The 21,985-nt window shown below is 45.4% G+C and overlaps 1 protein-coding gene across 2 annotated transcripts in view; it reads right to left on the bottom strand.

The window, feature by feature from the left end:
- LOC144139213 (uncharacterized) overlaps positions 1-12,867 on the bottom strand; it is a 42,675-nt gene extending 29,808 nt beyond the window's left edge. Inside the window, exons 1-5 of one of the 2 annotated variants that reach the window (XM_077671634.1) lie at positions 12,724-12,867; positions 8,021-8,103; positions 7,672-7,733; positions 4,154-4,192; positions 2,991-3,026 (exon numbers count right to left, since the gene is read on the bottom strand). In XM_077671634.1, coding sequence (XP_077527760.1) covers positions 2,991-3,026; positions 4,154-4,192; positions 7,672-7,733; positions 8,021-8,102 — 219 coding nt within the window. In that variant the 5' untranslated portion in view covers position 8,103; positions 12,724-12,867. Of the gene's footprint in view, positions 1-2,990; positions 3,027-4,153; positions 4,193-7,671; positions 7,734-8,020; positions 8,104-10,515; positions 10,622-12,723 lie in introns of those variants that run through there. The other variant, XM_077671633.1, reaches the window with a different exon arrangement.
- Between the last annotated feature and the right edge of the window lie 9,118 nt (positions 12,868-21,985).

Here is a 21,985-nt window from a genome sequence, read left to right as displayed (position 1 = left end):
CAACTTGATCATCATGAGAGTATTACGCTCAAGCTTTATTATCGAGGCCGATTCATTCTTTGCTGTTTATCACCTTCCAGATTCCCCACCTCATTGTTTGAGTGCCCTGTCCGAACACATATGGCTCCCGATTAATTTTGACCACCTGGGGATCTCTAACGTGCGCCGAACTCTCGTACACACGGGCGTTTTTGCTTTTCGCTTCCATCAGAAAAGCGGCCGCCACGGCCGGGAAATTAACCCGCGTCCTCGTGCTCAGCAGCGCAAATGGGTACATTTAGACATGATAATATATTTCTAGGTGATTTTAACTTGCCCGGTGATCATTGGACTGTTGCATTGTGAAACCCGTCTCTGGCGTGCCTGCAAGTTTTTATTTGACATTATGTTAAGCCTCAAGTTGCGACCGGTTGTTACTCAGCCCACGCTTATTCAGGGTTCATCGAGTTCCATATTTGGCCTTGCGTTTGTAAAGCGGTCTTCAGGAACTTTTATCATTACGGTTGATCATAAGCTGTCTGACCAAAAAATTGTTTTTCTGGCTTGTTTGAAGTTGCCGATTGCGTCACTGTGGCCAAGGCTATATATGTTAAAGACTGCTCGCGCGCCAGGGAAGAAAGCATTCTTGATTATCCCGGAACTTTCTCTTGACAACTTTACTGGATCCGATACTTGTGAACTGTTGTCTTAGTTCAAAAAGATATGCACATGCTGTCTAGATCATTTCGTTCATAACAGAACACAAAAAGCTTGGAAGCAAAATCCCTGGCTTACGCGAGAAATCTTGCCCCTAAAAAGAAAAATCAAACGGTTAGAGAGAGCACGTGCCGGAGCAAGGGTAATTCAAGCTACCCAATTGCCTTAAATCACGCTGTGGGCTCTGCTAGACGGCACTATTTTCAGCATGCTCTTCCAAACTTTATTACTAACCACTCTGACAAATTTTGGACCTTTATAAGCAAAAAGAAACAACCGTTAAGCCGTATGGTGCATGATGGCACATCTGTCACCGATAAAGAAAAGATTTATTAGCAATTGAACCGCTACTTTGCCCGTAGGTTTTCACAACAAAATGTAACTATTGCAATAAAAAAATCCTGTTCCCAAAGCCACAATGATACTGGGTCCCAACCCGGTGTATTTGCGACGTTATTAATTTAAAAACTAAAGGAACTCCAGGTTCTGATAACATATCAAACACGTCCTTGCACCGTTGCGCTGAGATGCTCTCTCACTTTCGTGTCATTTTTCCTTCATCACAATTCAGGCGGACAACCATTTGACTGGAAAACAGGGCGCGTTGTACCGGTCTTGAACAAAAATGACAGTGCATTCTTCAGTAACTATCGCCCAATATCACTAACTTCATCAAGCTGCTGTATGCTAGAGCACGTTATAGCTTCTTACATAACAACGTTCCTGAATGATAATGCTGTACTTTCTTCCTTCTAACATAGATTTCGCAAATGCTAATCTACGGTCACTCAGTTAACATCAGTTGTTCATAGATTTGCGTCCTGGCGTCCTAGCTTTCTGTCCTTGGGTCGAAGTGTCGCTATTTTGATTGATCTTTGTTAGCCCTTTGATCCTGTCTCACACTTCAAACTACTGCATAAGCTCAAATCCATTTCTCTTCCACCTTTCATAATTAACGGGGTGTTTTGCATATTTTTCTAGCCGCGGTCCGTTTGTCAGCATTGATGGTCATAATTCATCACCTTCATCACCGTCATCACCTCCGGCGTTCCCCACGGACACGTCTTAGGTCGCTTACTTTTTTTGATATGCATAAATGAACTTCCTAACGTAATCTCGGACTCTATGTAAATTAGTCTATTTGCTGATGATTTGATGATGTTTAAGAAAATTTCTAACCATTACGACCAGCGACTACTTAACTTCTCCTTGCATTAAGTAATTGCATGGGGTGATGAATGGGAAATGCAGCTTAGTCCAGATAAAAATGTTTCTATAAAAATGTAACAACCGACAGCGTTTCCTTCCCATACCATATTTCTGCCCGTCCACTCTCAGACGTACTGGAATACAACTACTCCTGTGTAAATTTAATAAAAAACCTTGGTTGGATTAAACACGTTAAAAATATTTGCACCTCCGCCATGAACTGCGTCGTGCTCCTGTTAATGTTAAGCTCCTCGATTATACTTCAATAATAAGGCCAAAATTGAAGTATTCGTGTTCGATATAGGACCCTTGCGCAAAAATTAATATCGATGCCCTTGAGGAGATCTAATGTAAATCTGCACGATTCATATATTCTAAGTATCGTACAACTGACTCTCCTACCCGCCTGATAAAGAAGCATAGAATTCCTACGCTGCAAATTCGAAGAAACATTTTACGGTTAAACTACCTGTTTTTACTTAAAAACTGACTCTCCTACCCGCCTGATAAAGAAGCATAGAATTCCTACGCTGCAAATTCGAAGAAACATTTTACGGTTAAACTTCCTGTTTTTACTTAAAAACAACAAATTATCCCTGTTACCTGACTCTTACATCAAGCCATTAAGAGCTCGGCTGTCATGAAATAGGCACCTCATATCACTTTTACCCCCACTACGCCAGGACTAACATCTTCTAATACTCTTTTTTTCCCTAGAACCCTAACAATGTGGGACGTGCTTTCATCCTTAAACATGGTAAACCTTGATGCCACCCAACAAAATTGTTTGCAATATGTATTTTTATGTACACCTTGATGTTATACCCCTCCTTCGTGGAGCCTTAAATGGGCCTGCAGTACTTAATGAATATTTTAATTAATAAATTTTGAAAAGTATTTTCTCAAAGTGTGGAACTATACACGTCGTTTTAAGACACCAAATAGTTGTGGGTACTATTACTCTTCACTGCTTCTAGAAAGAATACAAATGCTTTCATTTGATGGTCGGCTAATTATTGCAATTCTACACCTGCGGTTAATCAACAAAGTGAAAGAATAGGTGTGTAGCTGATAAATTTACTTACTGTGTGAAGACGCTCCAAATTCCTTCTTAAAGCAAACTGCAACAAAATTACAAGAAAATTGCTTGAAAGATATTGTTACGAGAAGACGGTGAAGAGGACAATGCAGCGTGGCTTTGGGATTCCAGCCGCCGAATACGAAGAAGCTATTTGGGTGCACGTAGCTTGGCCTACATGTAAATAAACTGTAAATACATCGTTTGACTATCTCATCGTTCATGTCGTCTGTCCTGCCACAACGTAACATTTTGGTGAGGTGCAGGGTATCGATCCTCGTACCTCTTGCATTTTAGTGACCAAATTCGGCACGCCAAATCTACGGGAACGACAGTCTTCGCTTCAAGGTTAGACTGCAACGCCGAAAATACGCGTTGCTGTTGCATACAGTCATTAAAAGCATGAACTAAAAGTATTACAGCGGACTCTTCTCAAATTAACTGGTACCCCGCTGTGTTGCCGTGTTGCAGACAACAAACTCCGCATTGAGAACAAGAAAATACAGGGCTCTTACTAAGATTTGCATTACCTCCCTATTGTTTTCTGCTCTAACATCTGCACGCTCCAGAGGATACCTATAAAACTTTTTAAGCGCGATACGGGACAAGGCAATTAAACGCGCTTAAGATACTTTTCCAAACGCAAGTAGGGCGTCAATATTATTGTTCACGTATATTGAGGAAATTCACACTAACTATGCATTAAATCATCATGTATAATAAAAACATCCACGAGACCGCACAATGTCATTCAAATACATGGCAATTCAGGATGCGGTAAATCCCATTTATGGGTAGAACCAATACCTTTCTAGTGCTTGTAAGCCCACATGCGCCACAAAACACAGTTTTGTATCTCCGGAAACCGACATTTCTATAGGAAAGTACTCTTTACAGTGTTCAAAGTGCACTATGAACAAGCAGGGAAACTCTTACAACCACATTATGACCTTTAAAGCTATAGTGATGCTGCAGATAAACCCGTCATGAAAGCGTGTAAAGAAAGATTTAGATAGGCTTCCCCCTATAATAGATTATGTGGATCATTTCGTAGGCATTGTTCCAGAACGTGGTGTACTGACAAATCCTTATAAATTACAGGCAATTACTTTTTGCTCGTAACTGAGTAACACAGTTCCAAACTGAAGGGAAAATGGGCAAAATGCTCACGCCGGTTGAGTGGCACATGGACATTGAAGGAGTAATGCACTGAAACAAAAAGGGACAGAAGGTATCAATCTCCCGTGTAATAATAAATACAGCAGGGTTTGTAATGCAATTGCAGGTTCGTCCCTTGCAAATTATTGCAATATACAGGGCGTATTATCGACGCCAGATTTTAAACTATATATCGGTACCGAAGTTCGTTCCAGGCGCTGCGTCTTTAACCCTTTCCGTTGGGTGAGTCCTCAGTTCGCCCGAACCTCGACCAATGACTTTTACAAGGCTCTGGGCACTCTGAATGTGTTATACTTTGGTTGCACAATACGTGTAAGTATTCAGAGAAAGGTCCCATTAGGCAATACCATGTTTATCCCCGCTGATTGTCTTTATCAGTAAAGGGTGTTATCATGGCTTGGAAGAATCTTGAGTTCATGCTGTTCGTGTGTGCGCATGCACGTAACGTGCGTGCCTGCACGTGCTTTTGTGTCTATTGAGTTGCAAAACAGCGCAGGAACAGGATGACAGGAGGATCACGCACACACGGCGCTGACTAACAACTGATTTTTATTGTCGCGAGCAGGCAATTAATCTGAAAAGACAGAACAAAGACAAAATACAAATACAAATACAAAAATACAAATACAAAAAAGAGTATTGCACGTAAAAAATTAAAACTAAAAGCTAAAAATCTTCTATGGCAAAGTGATCTGCACTACTGTTAAATCTGCAGCAATCAGCACAATTTATATCACAGCGCCCTCAAAATCTCTCCTAGCTACCAAGATAGTCAATTTCTTTCCCCGTATAAAAGCGACGGAGGGTGTGCTGATGCGATCCTGCGGATGGGTGTGAATTTCCCACGCTTCTCTGATGTCCCGCCGCAGCCCGTCCTGATACCTGGCCACCACGTGGCACTGCTCAAACGAAGGCGAGCAACTTGTGCAATTTGCAACGCGCGCAGCGAGCGTGCCCGTGTTCGCTGCGCACGTTGCAAATTACCCAAGTTAATAAGTCAGCCACGCTGCTGAAGCAGGGTTAGTTGCCAAGGAATGTTCGCATTAAACGCTCTCAGCGTTGCATGAGCTTTTGCTGCAAAACGGCGGAAACATGCGGTTGCATGGCGTAATAAAACCTGGAACCAACTGACGCAACAATATTTCACTTGAACCGCGAATTCCAGCTGTGGACAAGGAGGCCACCTCAAATGCGAGAAGTTCCCCGGAATGACAACCCTATGGCAACTGCGATTTGTTTGCGCAAGTTCAGGGTTGCACTTTTTTGCCCTAGGCGGCCACGAACGCAGCATAAGACGCTGTTTAATTTGAAAGAACTAGCCTTTGGAAACTCCGTCCGCTCTTCTCCTGCAACGAAAAACGTTTCTCAACCGAAAAACCACAAGACATATTGAAAGAGTTCGCAATTTTTGTTTCACATGACGTCACTAGTGACGCAATACAAGGAACACTAACGCATAGTTATCATGTGTTAACTGATGGTTGCTATTCAAGTGACATAATCAAACGTATGTAGAAGCCGAACTGCAATCGCCCGGTCATATTTTGGTCGGCTGCGGCCGTTTCGAGAAACAAGGATCTGTAACGAAATATAGACATCGCCACGAAGTGGTTGGGGAGCCGGTATTCCTTCACAAATTTACCCTAATAGCTAGAATATTTGGCTTCAAATTGGAATGTGCAATATTGCTACTGGACAAAGCAGTACATTTTATGAAACAAACCTCGGTTCTGTCTTCATGGCGCTTTAAAATGTTCCTCGACCGCCAAGTACATGATTAGCCAAACACTCTAAGAAGCCAAGTAGGGTGTCTTCCCCGCAATGCTTCATAATGACCAATCTAACTTGCATAATGTGCAAATTGGACAAATGCTGTGGCCGAGCATTCAATTTCAATAAGAAAGGACATCTGTGCAGAGATATCGCGCAAAGAAAAACGCCATTGACGCCTTGCGTGTTGTCCCGGCCCACATGCACTTTTTTACACGTATCATATGTTGGGCTTTGTCATTCGCCGAAACTGCACACGTGGCCACTTCAATATGCATTCTGGAGCGCTGTGGTGAAGATGACGTATGGGGACTTCTTAGAGTGTAAGCCAGCCTTGCTTTTTCCAGGTTCAGGGCATCTCGTTCAAAGCTGGAAGCTGCCCTTGTTACAAATTGTAAGCTACCGTCTCAACCATCGGAAGTATTTCTATATGTGCGGGCCTTTTTTGTTGCCTCCTTTTGTCTTTTAATTAGCCCTTATTTGTGGATTGGGATGTTAAATATCCGCCATAAGTTGCAGGTGAAAGTGCGATAAAATCGAAACTCATGACCAACAAAGAAAGTCTTACTTAAGATATTATTCACCCACTCACATAATTGTTTATTTCGCTGCTATCACCTATGAGGTTTAAAAACATACGGTTTCCACCGTAAAGATTTAGCTCCCTGACCATTAAAGCGTGAAAATGTATCTAATTTTTCGTGTAAACAGGAGGCAAAAGTAAAAGATATTAAAGCGTCAAATTCGAAAATTTCCCTTCGAAAAGTATGATTTAAAAATTATTGCTAAATAAATTGTGAGATGAATTTTTAATTAACTGTGGCTTCAGTTGTAATGTCTCTAGAAGGTACTGTTACGATTCAGCGCGCCGCTACCCTGCTCGCGCGTGCTACAAGTTTTGCTTAGAGCTCCAATGCAGTGAAAGAAAGCCTACGACACGAAGGCTACGACACGTAGGTGAACGGCCGCATCGTGGGCGTATCGATGTCAGGTGACTCGACCTCGAAGACTGCAAAATACGATGCTTGTTCGTGTTCATACATGCACCTGCAAAGCGGGCGCCGCAGCCGAGATCTCCTGTCCCCCTCTCTCAGGCTCAACTAGCGCCGATACTACCGGACATCACGAACTCGGCAAGGAGTGCTTAAGTGTCTGTACCATGTTCGGGATGTAACACGCTAGGAGAATGGTTTTACCTTTAGTACTTCGGGGATAAATACGCGGGGCCTCCGAGAGTCGAAGGCATTCTTTTGAGAGCATCGTACCCGCTATCGCTTTGTTCGAGCCCTGCTGTAACCTCGCCCGGATGAGTACTGCTCCTCTATTGTCGTTGTTCATCTCTCGCCCCGCAGTAAACCAGTAAACTTGGCCTCCGGTTTTTTGTCGACAACATCATGGCAGCACCTTTTGCTGGTGGCTCTACCACCAGGCTACCACACATGACGGAGGCGACAAAGCCCGGTTCGGGGGCGCCTTCCCGAACTTAACTGTACCGAAAACTGCACTTATAATGCATTATTGCGTCTCTGTTCGATAAGAAGCCGAGTGTGTAGGCCAGTCAGTCCTCGAAACAAGTTGTCAAAATGCGTGAAGAAAACGCGATGGTGCGCACGAATGTTGCCCTAAAGATTTCGTAAAGGATGTTCAGTTGATGCTAACTGAGCTTCACTCAATTAAAAATTCGGAGCCATCAAAAGCAACCCAAAGTTAAAAAAAGAAAGAGAAAGCATGCTTCTTACATTTGAGATGTTCAACAGGTCAGGGAACTTCATGTGAAAGCACTCAGATGGCACGATCTCATCTGAAACAAAGCGAATTCCATTCCTCTTAGAGTTTTCATGTAGTAGTTCTTTATTTCACAATTATAGTTTTACCATATAATACCAGCGTTTGTAAGCCAATCTTAATGGAAGAGATTGAAGTTTCCGAAAAAACAAAATTTCACTGTTTTATTGCCATTTGGTGGGTCAGAGTAGAAACGTTGTACTAGACTTGGAAAGCGAGACTGGCAAAACATTTGCCCATTTTTTTCAGATTTACACTAATATTAGTGTTTATTAGGAAGAGGATATCTTAACTCGAACTCACTAGTTTCGGCACAGACGTGCGGTAACAGAGCCAAGCTTGCTACAATCGTTGCCAACAGCAGACCTTCGGTCAATGCACTCATCCTAAAAAATAAAAGGAAACAGTGGTCACAGTGCAAAGAAAAACATAACAGCTTCATATAATTTCAAAAGAAATATGTGTTCGATGAGGCGAAAAATCCGGAAGTGTGAGCAGTGGACGGCCCCAAAATACTGCGTGTTTTCAATACATCGCATAGCCTGTGTTGTTTTTTTTAGTTTCAGCATTCCCATCAGCATATATAACTATTTCTTTAAAAACGCTTGTGCACAAGGTCCCCTACAATTCCTGCAAAACATCTTGCGTATAGCGATCCCAACCCTTAACAGGAAAAGCGATTGGAAACGTGTATTCGTGCTGCTGACGGCCGCGCTAGTTAACCCAACGCAACAAGTGCTTCCCGTACCTTGGTCGTACGCTTTACAATAAACGTTTCGACTGATTTTATTTCTGAGTACCTATATTAAATTCTCCGGCTGTTCTCCCGCGTATAATTGGCCTTAGATTTTCTGCTAGCGTACCAGTCAGCGAAGCGTCGCATGTTCGCTTGTGTGAAGCTACTTTGACTATAGACTTTACCAAACTTGATACAGCCTACAAACTAACAAATTAAAGGCGCATTCTTCCGGGCACAAATCGTGCAGTGCCTTAGATTCAACTGAGCGAATGAATTGCGACGACCCACCGGTGGCCGGTCGATTTACTCTGTCGGAGGGTCGGCGAGCCAGGCAGTAAAGTAATCAAGCCAAGCCTGCTCGAGTAAGCACCATACGAAACTTCATAGGAAATCGGCAAAGAGGATGCAGGGAAGAGGACAGCCGTTTCGAATTGATTTTTCCATTCAATGAAGTTGCGTAAACGCACAAAGAGTGGTGGAAAGATGGTTTAGGGACTTCAGACTACGCTTTGGGCAAGTAATCCAACAATGCTAACAAATCAATTGAGTGTCCCCTTAACTAAACGCACAAAGAGTGGTGGAAAGATTGTCTAGGGACTTCAGACTACACTTTGGGCAAGTAATCCCACAATGTTAACAAATCAATTGAGTGTCCCCTTAACTACTACCCTACGCTTTCACCACACGGAGCATGGCTTTCGAGGTAAACCTAAAACTGCTTACGTGCTGCTTTGAATTTCAAAGTGTTGTTGCTTCTCTTGGCCATCCTTTACTGACTCATCTCAGTGATGTCATGATAATTTCATGTAGCTACTACATATTCATACCTTTTCAGTTCTGAATGGTCTTAGGCACGGTGACATACCTGCTGAAAAGGATATTGGCCAACCACGGTGACAGCTATCGTCAAAAGTTGGCAGCCGATCTCCCGATCTTCATTTGGCTGCCATACCAGCATACTCAACCACCATTCCCGCAACACCCACTCGGGAAGTTGCCCAGTGATGTTGAAAGCTGCCGTCAGAGGTGAACTGCCGAATGACCAATTCTAACTCCCAGAATGATTTCCTGTTCAAACCACGAAGTGTTGAGTAGTTTTTGAGTGCGTGAAACTGTAGAACCAAATCGGTGGTGCTAAGTAACATTGTTTTGTGAAGGGCCTTGACAAGATCGGTTGTACCATTCGCATAGCGCGAACAGGAGCCTCTTGGAAAACCTCTTCCTTGACATTTCTGGTAGTTATTACTACTATGGAGCTAAAATAAAACATTGTTAAGATTTCTCAAACATACGAGCAGTGGGTGGCACGGCTGACTAGCTCCGACTTCTCCTCCCAGCGTAGCCTGGAGGAGAGTGCCCGGGTGGCAAGTGAAGGTCAGGGTATGCCGGACTAGAGGAACCCCCCTTCCCCCCCCCCCCCCCCCCCCCACCCCTCAGGCGGTTGCCCAGACATAAGAACCTCAGGCTCGCCTAAATAAATTTTATTCCTCCGTCTCCTCCTTCTAGCTTCGTTGCTATCTCAGAAAAATTATAAAATTTTGAACCCAAATAGTACAAATAGGAAACCTGGCATAATATTCCACGGTAAGCTTAAGAGATACGCTTCAAAATACAGTACATTGTTTCCTGAAATAGCAGGCCATTTTTAATATAGTTTACAGCAGAAAATTACATCACTTTCAAAGGCACCCTCCATTTTGCATTTGCAACGTTGCCCCTGCATTACCATGAAAAGGCCGGTGAGGATTGAATTCAAAGGCCTCACACATGTTCTTTCGTTCTCGAAGATCATGAGAATTTTATAGCAGCAAATTCTTTTCTACCCTTTCTTTATGTGGCTAAATTGCAATAAGGGTGAAACAGTGTATTGTCAAGGCAACTACGTACGTTTTATTCTTCAGCCACGAAATATGGTGACGTAAGAACCTAGAACATTGCTCCGTACTATTGGATGGAGACGAATAAGTTATTACCCACATTGCTTTAATATGCACGTAAAGCGTGAACGCATTTACTTCCCTTTGAGCAAATCTAGCATTAAATACAATTTGCTCCATACCTTTTGCCGTTCGCAGTGATCCTAGCTACGGAACGGAGTGCGCAACACTTAACAGCGGCATGTGTTCGACATGTATGCTGGCCGATCACTAAGTGCTATCGCACCGACCTATAAATGTCGATGTCACTCACATTCTCGCATTGTTTACCGACCAGCTTCACGTTGTCAGAAGACGCCAAAAGCTACGCACAGCCAGGGTGCGTGAAACAAAAGCCTTTTTTTCTGAAGTTCTATGTTGAAAAAATTCCGTGCCATTTCACGCTGTGCAGGTAGACGGCAAGCGGAGCTATTTGTGGGTTATTCGTTTTCTGAAAGTCCCGCTTAAAGAACGCCATCTCCTCGGGAGGAATTCAGTGGAATCGTAGCGAGCACGGCGCCTTTCGTTTTCCCACTCGCGGTATTCAAGGTCCCGATGAGCATCGCACTTACGCTCAGCGTGCGCGGCCCGATCGTCTTCGGTGGTCTCCTCCCGCCACGTTCGTGCCTATTGCAGCCTGTTTTTATTTTTTTTTGTCTTTATGAGTACGCTTCACTGTCCAGCACGCACTTTGGAAAAACCAGCCTAGCCTAAGCACGCACTTTCGGAAAACCAGCCTAAAAAGACAAAGTTCACATCGGTTTCCTTAAATTTGGAGACACTTCTAAACACAAATTTATCGTAGAAAAGATAGTTCTCGTTTGGCAAGGCACGCAATCTTACATCAAAATATGAAGCGGCGGAGACGAACACATGGACAAAGGGAGAGGGAGTGCCTAAGTGAGGAGTATGGTACAAACCGGCTTTTCTTGATGTACTGCCAGCCGCAAATGTTTTTGGTATGTACAGTGTGAGTGGCGGACCGGCGCAAATCTACATTGCTGCGCCATCTGCCGCAGCAGGCAGCCGGGTCGAGGTTGAAGAAATTTGCGCGCCAGGCGCGCTTTGTGCATGCGTGTTTTTCGGGCCTGGACAGGAGTGGGAGGCCGGGGCCCTGGACGGAGGGACTCGCCCGTAGCCAAATCTCGTCAACTCGCTCGTAGCCAAATCTCGTCAACTCGCTCCCACATAACTGTTTCTCTCTCTCTCTCTCTCTCTCTCTCTCTCTCTCTCTCTCTCTCCTTACTTCATTATTAGGCATCTCTGGTTCCTCGCTTCCCCGTGGTGTCATGGTTTCGATATTCGTGGCCGCCGCGCTGTGGCGCTGCGTGACCACCGCTGCGGGTCTGCTTGCTATTAATGCAACAACACACGTAGCTCGCGCCCGCCTTTTGCGCGGGCATCACGTTTGTCTTAATATATCCTATCTACTAAGTGATGGTCCGTTACAACATTGAAGTGAGTACAGCGGAGGCGTTATCGGCTGGGATCTGAATAAAACTGCGGACGAGTGAGTTGGGACAAAGCTGAGTGTCCTTTCACTCCGTGAAGAAAGATGACCCGTGGAGCTGGGCACAGCAAAAGTGCACGAAACTGACACATTTGTAAATTGCGATCGAGCGTACTTCCTGGCTAATTACCTGAATGAAAATTACCTGAAAATTTATGCTGCCGTACAAACATGGGACCATCCATGTATTGTACAGCAGATGGAAATTCCACAATATTTACAACTACCCTCTGAGCTAATTATGATAAGTAAATGAACCTCCATCGGCGTACTTACATAGTCGTCCAAGCGGGCAATTACATTTTCGAGATACTTACATTAGACTAAGAGGTATAGAGCATTCACCAGGCAGTTCGCTTTACAGCACCACACCCTGTCGACGCAAGAAACTTTCTTCAGATCCTAGCCTCTAACCGCTCCATTGTAATTACTTTAATGTTCAATCAGCACATCACTTCGTAGATAACGTGTATTGAGACAAACTTGGCCCTCGCACAAAAGGCGGCCGCGAGATAAATGTGTTTGTTGCACCAATCGGGAGGAGACCGGGAGTGATAGTCATGCGGCGCCACAGCGGCTAATATCGAAAGCACGACACGGAGAAGCGAATGCCTGATAACGATGATAACGAAGTGAAGAGAGGCATGCACAAAGGGGGCTGGACACGCAAGTTTCTTGAGCCTCGACTCGGCGGTCTGGGCGGAAGATGGCCAGCAGTGCAGATTTGCACCGCTCCGCCACGCATTGCACATCCCGTAAACTTCTGCGGCCGATAGCACCCACGCGAAAAATGGAAGAGCTACCCTTAGTAGCTTCTCTGTAAAAGTAAAACTAAACCCACCTATTTCACGATGTATTTAGGGCCAGCCTCACGTAGTCCACTGTAACGAGGCTTACTTGAATTTCCACACGAAGAGCATTCGCCTAACACCCACTCAAGGACATCAACGTGGTATGAAAACGTTTGTAGTGTAAAGCAGTAATACTGCCGAAGTTATGAACAGGTCTTGGTGTATGTGTCTGGATTACATTTCATCGTATTACATTTCATCTGGATTACATTTACGCTTACATTTTCATCGAACAATTGAAGTAGTGTTCTTGTGTCAGTTTTTTCCCGCTTTCGCCATGATCCGAAAATAGAAGCCACTGTCAGGCTTTCAATTTTAAACAGACAACGCAACGTGTTAGTCACCATCTTTCAAGAAATGACATCAAACGGTCGGTACTTCGGGCATCGAAAATATCCTATTTCTATTATTTACATGTGACGGTGGTAGAGGTATCTCGCTAGGTCTTGTAAATGGAACACTGTCACACAATTCTGGGAGGCGCCGCCGTATACGTTTTATTTTTGGTATTGACGGCTCACAATAAGCTTGCCTAACAGCAAGAATTTGCTAGTTGCGTCAATTCTTCAAATTGCCATAGCCACAATAGATCCTTGAGAACTGTTTTCCGTGTTATTATAAGGTCTGAGTTCCAACACACGTAGTGGCCGACCATATGACGCATCGTTCCGTTCGATGACGTCGGCTGATCATATTTGCTTGCTTGACAACTTCCCCCCTTGCTGTATTTTTCAACTTGTTTTGATCCTCTAGTTGGGTTACATTTATCTTTAAGTTCTGTAACCTTGCGTCACTGCATTGGTCACACCGATGGAGGTAAGGGCATACCTCCAGTTTCCAATGTTCACTGATTCCGATGCAAGGTTATGGTCCGCTCAACACGGCCGCGGACCGAAGGCCTCCCAAACAGTTTTTTTATCTGTCGAGGCAAGCACAGTACGAACGCTATGAATAAGAAGTAAATACTTAATTTCGTGTTTCCAGCTACGACAAAATATCCAGGATGTAATGATCCTAGACTAGGCTACTTGTGCAGAAACTTTCTTTTTTAGAGTGCAGCACACAATGAACATTCTGTTCGTTCTGCCTTCACACAGACCTATCGACTCCACATGGAGGTCTAAAAGAAGCGAAAATTATCTTTGAAGACTGTCGTTGAATGCGGAGAGTTCTTTTGCTTGGGACCATTACTGTCTATTATCTCGCACGCCCACTCAGAGATAAGCCCCCTGAAGCCTTAATTGCAGGAAATAAATCTACTATATTCTTTATGTATATGGGTGCGCGCGTTTATGTGCGTGCGTGTGTGTATACGTGTGTGCGTGCGTGCCTGCGCATGTGTACATGTCTGCATGCCTATGCGTGTCCGTGTGTATTCGCCGCAAATTTTGCTCTATGGGTAGCTGCTACGACGTATTCGATCGTAACTTTGATATTAGGCCATACAGCCAGGACACTGAAACCAATATGAATATCGGAGAAATGGTTCACCCTTAAAAGCATGACATGGCCTCTTTCCCGACTACGCACTCCAAAAAGAGCCGCAAGCACCGCTGCTATTCTGGTGCCGGTGTGCCTGCAGCTGCGTTGTCGCCGCCTACTTTCATTTCATTTCGTATATTTACGTTCAGGACCCGAGGGCGTCGCAGAGAGCAGTGAGCTTTAACACCAGCAAAATGTGCAAACAATGATGTAAAAGCAATTCTCTCGCTTCTGAGCCCAGGGACGCGTGTTCGATTCCCCGCCGCGGCAGGCGCTTTACTGATGGAGGCGAAAAGCGAAAATGCCCGTGGGGTCAAGATTTAGGCACACGTTAAAGATTCACAAGTGGTCAAAATTAATCCGGAGCCCTCCACTACGCCACGTCTAATCGCCTGTATAGCGTCGGCACGTTAGATCTTATAATCAATGAACCAATGTTAAAGCAATTCTTGATGGTCTTGAAGTTATCCGTGTACGTGACGGAGGCGATTGCTGCGAAATTAATAGAGTCGCCATACAACCACTTTCGTTCGATTTGCAATGATCCGCCATGATATAACTCCGGCTGCCCCACTCATCACAGCGGTTGCAGTTGGCTCGCACGCAACTCGCACCGCGTCTACGTTCATCAGCGTGCGCTCGGACCTTACGAAGGGCGGAAGTGCGCAGGGTATGCCGGATTTTGTTTTTAAAGAGGCTGGGGCGGGCAGACCCCGAAAAAAGAAAAGATATTACGGGGGAAGAAAAAATGGCAGAAAAAACACAGCAAAGTTCCAGGGCTCTACGTATTGCGAAGGTGAATGACTGGAAAGAAGCCTCGGGGTAAAGACTTTTGCATCACGCATTGTCAGTAAGGACAATACGGTGGCTTTGTTGTAGCTCAAAATACACTGATTGACATACTGGAAACTGCAGGCACATTCTGACAGTGCATATTCGCAATGCAGCCACATTTCTCAGGGAATCTAGAAACAAAATAACTGTTTGAACTGCACAAACTTTGCACATTTTGCTATGGGTGGGACTCGAACAGCGGTGCTCCCGAATGCAATAAGGCTGGGACAACTCGTTCACGACAGAGAGATGCGTACGTTAACATAGTTAACGCGTTGTTTCCTACGACTTATAAATAGATATTAGTTCGCGCACAGGGGTAAAAAACAAACGTAAACGAAAGGAAGAAACTTGTAGAGACACGCAATTACTCAGCCTACTGGAGCACGCGTATGCAGCTCTTCTGGAGAAGTGGACTCAGAAGAGCCACTACAAGGGGCAAAAAAATTTGTATTGCCATCTGTTTATTGTAGCAGTTTGCTTCCAAGAATGTACACAATTACCAGATGTGGGCGCCCACCCATGCTTGGAAAGAAAGCATAACTGAAACCGCATGTGAACGCCGGGATGTGAGCGCGCAAAAAAAGCTCGGTGCGCTTGAACCTAGGGCAGGCACGGAGAAGAATAATCAGCACCACATGAGAACGTCGACTTGCCGGAGCGCGCGCGCAACGCCGGGCAAACGCAGCGCGCGCGCGAGAGAGAGAGAGAGAAAAGAATGGCAGAGAAATACAACCATCAGGAAAAAAGCTAAAAAAAAAAACCTACGTGGCGTAACACGTAACGTAGGGTTAGTGGTCAGGTGATTGTTTTCGCTGTTGGACTCCTTCGCCCTCATTCAAAAACCGGCCCTCCCGTAGCGTACGTTCCGCCCCGGCATCTCGGGTTGTGACCAGCTAGCTCTGGCTCAGTACTCGAAAGGAAATAACTGTTCTCGGAAGTTGCTCAACCGCGCTATTCCAGATCGTGATTTATTTGAAGCGGGCCAATTATGCAAGGATGTGTACGTACGCCCAGAGGGGGATAAAATACTAATAAGAACGACAGCATTTTAAATGAATTTGAAATAAATGTCAAGTGGGCACACGATTTCACTTGCCATGCCAATCGCGCAAATTCGTTGCAGCACGAATGATATTTCCTGATAGCCATGCGCAGCAACTGCATGCTTTCTTTATGAAAGACATCCGCGTATCCTTTATTGTTCCGAAGAAATCAAATTGTTTCGCTGGTTAAAGCTAACCCGAAATCCTGGATAAATTAGGAAGTTTTGTATTGAGATTTTAATTGCATGTTTTCAGGTTATATTGTTAGCATTAGGATTTTTTGTTTTTGTTCACTAGTCTGTTTTGTTTTAATAATAGTTCTTTAGCATGAGGAGCTATATACATTCCACCCTCCTCCTCACAGTTGTACATTTTGTAAAGGGCACGTGCCCCATGCACGATGCATGTGCCCAGCCTCCTCACAAGCATCACTGCTAAAGTGGGCTGTAAAATCTCGTACAGCCGACTGCGAATTCAGCAAGTCGGCATTGCACCAAGCCCAGCACATGAAAGTAATTTCTCCCGCAACGGTGAAGACAAACGCAAGCGAAAACAAGAAACTCGTAGAGCAGGCACGCAACTACACCGCGGCCGCAACTTTGAGCCCAGCGGACCGGCCGCGAACGCCGTCAACGCTGCCGCCGGAGCCGCCACCGCAGCCACCGACACAGCGCAACTCGCGACCGGAGCGCCCTCTCAGCGCCTAGGGTAAAGTCGCGCTCGCTTTGGAAGGCGCAGTTCCGAAACTGAAAAAGTATCTGTAAACGTTGCTCTCAACTGTCAACATCAAAACCAGCTGTGAAGCAAGGTGACCCACGCATTACGGCGTTTAAGAGAACCGGTGCCGCCGGGGCACGGCAAGTTGAGCCAGACTAGCGGACAATCAAACGCCGAGTAACGTTACATAGACCAGGAGGAAGAAAAAAAAAAAGAGCGGAGCAACAGGGACTCGAAATGGAGAAGAGGGACGTATACGACAGCGAAGACGTTAAAGCCACTGCGATTGTTTGCGAGGCTTCTACCTCAATAGCAGCAGTAAACAACTGTCATCGTATGACGCTTCCCCAACAGATGCTGCGCAAACAGTGTCATGTGCCAAGAGAATGAAACACTCCAGCACGTGATCCCCATGGAACGTGGCACCGCATACAATACCGGCCTATCCGCTCAGCCATTCAGCACTAATGCTTTTGCACTCAATACATCCATTAAAAGGAGTGCTTAGGTGTCCTGGATATTTTTAAAATCACATCTCATTTAATTTTAAAACTAAAATTTTAGACCAGCACTTGTAGTTCAAAAGCTCTGTTGAAGAGAGTCTGTATAACAGCACTACGCATCATGCATTACTTGAACGTGCTGCACCTTTATCAGCGTTGGGATGGTTTTGTATCCCTAGGACCACCGAAGTCCACCCAACTAAGAGAAAACAAATACGCGCACTAGCTTCTGCAGCCCAAGCAGCGTACCGGCCTTTTTAAAGTTATTCACGCCTTCACGGCAAACTGTTTGGTGGTTGCCATCACTAGATCCGCTACTCCACCCCTGACTTTCCACTCTCTCCCCTCCCCGTTTGCTACTCACTGCATGTCCCGACTGGTGCATCTGTAAGTAATGCTCGTCACCAGTAATCTCCCTGCACGCGTGACCATTAGGCGTGATTGCAGTTACGGTTGATAGTGTAAGGGCCGAAATTTTGGCCGCACTTGATGCTAGTTATTGAAAATACCCAAAGCAGCTGTGAACTACTTGGCCCTCCCTTCTAGAAAAAGCAAGCAGAAACGGGTTGTACACTTTCGACTTAAACGCGCAATCTGTGCTGATTCACTCTAATATAGTTGATTTCAAATGAAATGTGTTCGACATTCTGGCACTTTCCATTCGAACACGGGAGCAGGCACCTTCGTATTTTATCCCGAATTTGTCGAGCAGAGTACCCGAAACAAAAAAAGAAGGGATGACGCAAGCCTTCTAGTGGAAAAAGCCCCTTTTCAAATTTAAAAATTGTTGTTTCTATGCTTTGTTTTCCCACCCGCAGCTGCGTCCAACAGATAACACAGCTGCGTAGATGACGTCCCTCGCGCAAAACAGCTGCTACACCTTAGCCACTTCGCGCTGTAGCACCGGTCTTAGTTGCACTTTTTCCACTTGTGAAGCACCGGTTGCGGACCAACACTTGTAGTCAAAATGGCGTGCTTGAAACTTCTCTCAGCTGCAAAACTTGCATTCCGTATTAAACAGCACCTATCGCCCAATTACCTCGTAACCTATTGTTACTAATTATTTACTTGGCGAACCGTAATCTGCTATTGTAAATATTATTTGTACAAACTTGAAACTCATTTAAAGAACAAACCCATTTTGTCTCATGAAAGGTACGCTGTAACCTGTAAGCACCACTAAATCTTGTGAAGAGAAGGTAAAACATTCATAACATTTTACTGCCGTTAGTGAGACATGAACTGAGCAAAAATGAAATTTTGTATGTAAATTTTGTCAGACGTCAGCGTGATATTTATTCAAATAGCCTCGGTGATACGGTCCGCAACCGAACAAAACCTCCGTATTTACTTGTTTCAAAATTTTACCATTAACTGATATGTGTTTATGCCCAAAAATTACCTCGCACCGTTATGTCGCTCCGCCGTTTCAAATATCGAACAATTGCCAACCCCAATTGCAGGTTGCCATCGAGTCGGTCCTCGGTTGAATACAGCAAATATCTATGCCGGCTGTCACACGCACCTCAATCGGAGCTACGCATTAATTTAAACCTCACGAGGATCTTGGGCCAGCTTTGTGATCTTCACACTGGGATATATTTTGGTTTTCATAAGCATTCGCTGCAGCCCATTTCGCTGCTGGATGCGAAACACTCAAAAGAGCCTGGAATCACACCTGCATAATGCCTAAAGGCTGCACTGCACTCTATGACAATGTCAAAATACTATTATCTACTGCTATGGACATCACAAGGGCAGTACGCCGCACCGAAACACTGCGTTGTAAATAAGAATTTTGACCACCGAAGCAAATCAGCCAGAAAATTATGCGGTTGCGAAACGGAAACTGAAAGTTTGGCAATCATTACCGGTTGCCGGAAGAAACCGAAGGAAGAGAACCCAAGCGGTTGATAGCGGTAGCGGTGGCTGCTGGATTCTGCCTTCTAATGCGCATTGTGGGGTTGTGTAGGTAAAAAGACTTTGTGGTTCACGGCAGAGCAGCAAAAACGTCTTTTTTTTCATATCCCCATCCCAAACCCCCTATTTCCTCTGGTCGTCTCCGATATACTCCCGGATCCCGTTGCAAGCTCACGGGGTAATATTTTTATGGACTGAGTGACTTGAAGAAGTCTGTTTCTAGAATTCTTCTTTGTTGAAGTCTGCTAGAGGACTAGGTAGAGGTCTGGGTAGAAGACTTGGTAGAAGGCTGGATAGAAGTCTGTTTCTAGAAAACTTCAGCTTGCAAACCCACAGAACCCTCTCCACCGGCCAGATAAAGTTAGTTTACGCCGGCTAGATGGCAGGCTGCCCTGGGAAGCTTGTCACCGACGAGATCCAGAAGGAAATTTTCAGCTGCGTGCTCTTACACAGCTTGACCTGATGAAAAACGCGAGGTTTGAGGTGATACTGCCATCCCTTCAAAATCTTTTGGCGAGCTTTTCCTTGGAGTACCACTTCCTAGAGAGTTCAGGCAAGCATATCGAAACCTCCAGGGTACCTGGCGAAGGTAAAAGAACACTGAAACCATCTTTTTATCGAAAATTGCCCGCGTATCTCCTCACTTCTAAGCAAATGCTGTCGAAAGACGATAGGCTAGTGCCACTCTTCTTGCCACGTAAATGGCTCTCCTCTCGCTCTCGCCGATCTGTCATGTTCTTGCCCTACGGATTCACTTCTCCACCATGAGCACTGAGAATATTTGCTAAAGTCAATTCAATCTTCGCGCGCTTCACTACTCGCACGCTATCTATTGCAACCTTTCGTAACTGTTGAGCTTGGAACGCCGCCACGTGGTCCAAACTCGTCGCGTGCTCACTTTGTATTTTTGGGTCAACTTATTCTTTGGAACGCGTTTTTTTACTATTGCTAAAACATAAAAGCCATACGTATATTTATACACACTGACAATGCAAATACCGCTTATGTATTGATGTCTTGCCTCAAATATGCCCTATGTCTTCTTTTACCTTAACAATGTTGACAAGTAGGAAGTGGGTGTCCAGATTTAGGGGTTCCGAAAAGTTCAGCCTATATAAACCTCTCGTTCATGCATTCCCTTAACTTTTGGCCAGAAGTTTGAATCTAGGGGCCGACGGACAGACATATTGTTGTGCCAGAGCGCCTGGCCCAAAGGCGTTGCACGAGGCGACGCGCCGACAGCGAGGCTGAGTCACGCCTCTCCCTTTCATCGCTGCGGCGCGGCCGACTCCTGCATCTCGAAACGCTGCGGCGCGGCCGAATCCCTCAGCGGAGAACGACCCAAGCAAGGGCATGTCGCTACGCCCGGAGGCGAGGTCACGGAGACGGCGGCGGCATCGCTCTCCCTTTCCCCATTGGCGGCGCAGCTGACTCACCGCTTCGCTACCATTCGTCGGAATTCAAACTTCAGGCAGCGAGAGCCCTGATTGGAGCTTTTCGAACTTCTTGGGGCCACAACGAACTTCCCAGGCTATAAAAGAAGCCCGGAGGCTCTCATCGTCGGCTTTCCTCGGCGGCTTCTCTCCGGCACCAGTCTCTTCAGAAGCACCGAGTGAAAAGGGTGCTGTCGCCTTTGTGCGAGTTATGTAACGTTTGCTTACCCTGTAAATACTATATATAAATGTTACTTCAAGTTTTCGTCGGCTCGAGAACTTCTTCGCTCTGCTCTGCGCCACGTCGATAGCGGACGGAGCAAGGCAACATCGCTACACCGGTGACTGCGCTCGGGTGGCCAGTCGCAACAGTTGGAGGCTGCGGTGAGAGGGCCCAGTCCCAACAGTGGTGGCAGCGGTGGGATGGTCATTCCCAACAGTGGTGGCAGCGGTGGGATAGTCATTCCCAACAATATTTACAGGCAGTCATATATTTTCGGATTTCACAAAAAGACTCTCGTCTTTAAAAATAAGCAGGAGTAACTGGTTCCGCACCATCGGCACTCAGATCAACCCCAGTTCGAGGCCTGGAATTCAAGAATGCCGCTATTTACCTCACACTGCCATTTTTTTCACTGCCTATAGGCGCACGGCCGAGAGTAACGCTGGTCGACCACTCTCGACATGTCGTAGACACTCGAGTCACGGCCCGGGGGTTAAAAAGAAGGCTCCCTTCACCCCGAGTAGTCCGAGTGGCGCTGGCTACCACCCCCAAGCACAGGAAACAAAAATACCTAAACACAAATACCCCAGAAAGTGGAGGGGAAAATCGCCCCGCCGGTAGCGTAGTGGTTACCGCAACAGACCGGTATTCTGTAGGTCGTGGGTTCGGATCTCACCTGGCGGGCATTTTTTCTCCACTTTCTTTCTTTCCAAATTCTTTATCGGTTTCAATGACCTACCACATCCTCCCCTTTGCTTTCCGAGGTTTTCTTGACTGCCAACTCTTATTTCTGTGTTATTTTCGACGAGCCCCTCATTTCCTTATCTGATTCGCTATATATATATATATATATATATAGTGGAATCTCGTTAAACCCTACCCGCGTAAGCCGCAGTTTCTTTTAATACGTATGTAAGCCAATTCCCCGACTCGGTTTTCGTTTCGCCTAATGTGCGCTTGGATAAACCGTAGCGCCGGTTAGTACGTACTTTCTTCGCGCCACCATCGGGTACTGTTTAACTAGGTTTCACTGTAGATATAGGGTAGTCTTTTATATTCACTTCCCATCATAATACCTCCTGCACTAACAAGCA

Source organism: Haemaphysalis longicornis, unplaced genomic scaffold (genome assembly GCF_048455015.1).
Source record: "Haemaphysalis longicornis isolate Haplotype H1 unplaced genomic scaffold, Haemaphysalis longicornis Haplotype H1 scaffold_5, whole genome shotgun sequence".
Taxonomy (NCBI): domain Eukaryota; kingdom Metazoa; phylum Arthropoda; class Arachnida; order Ixodida; family Ixodidae; genus Haemaphysalis; species Haemaphysalis longicornis.
This window is presented reverse-complemented; position numbering and strand designations above follow the sequence as displayed.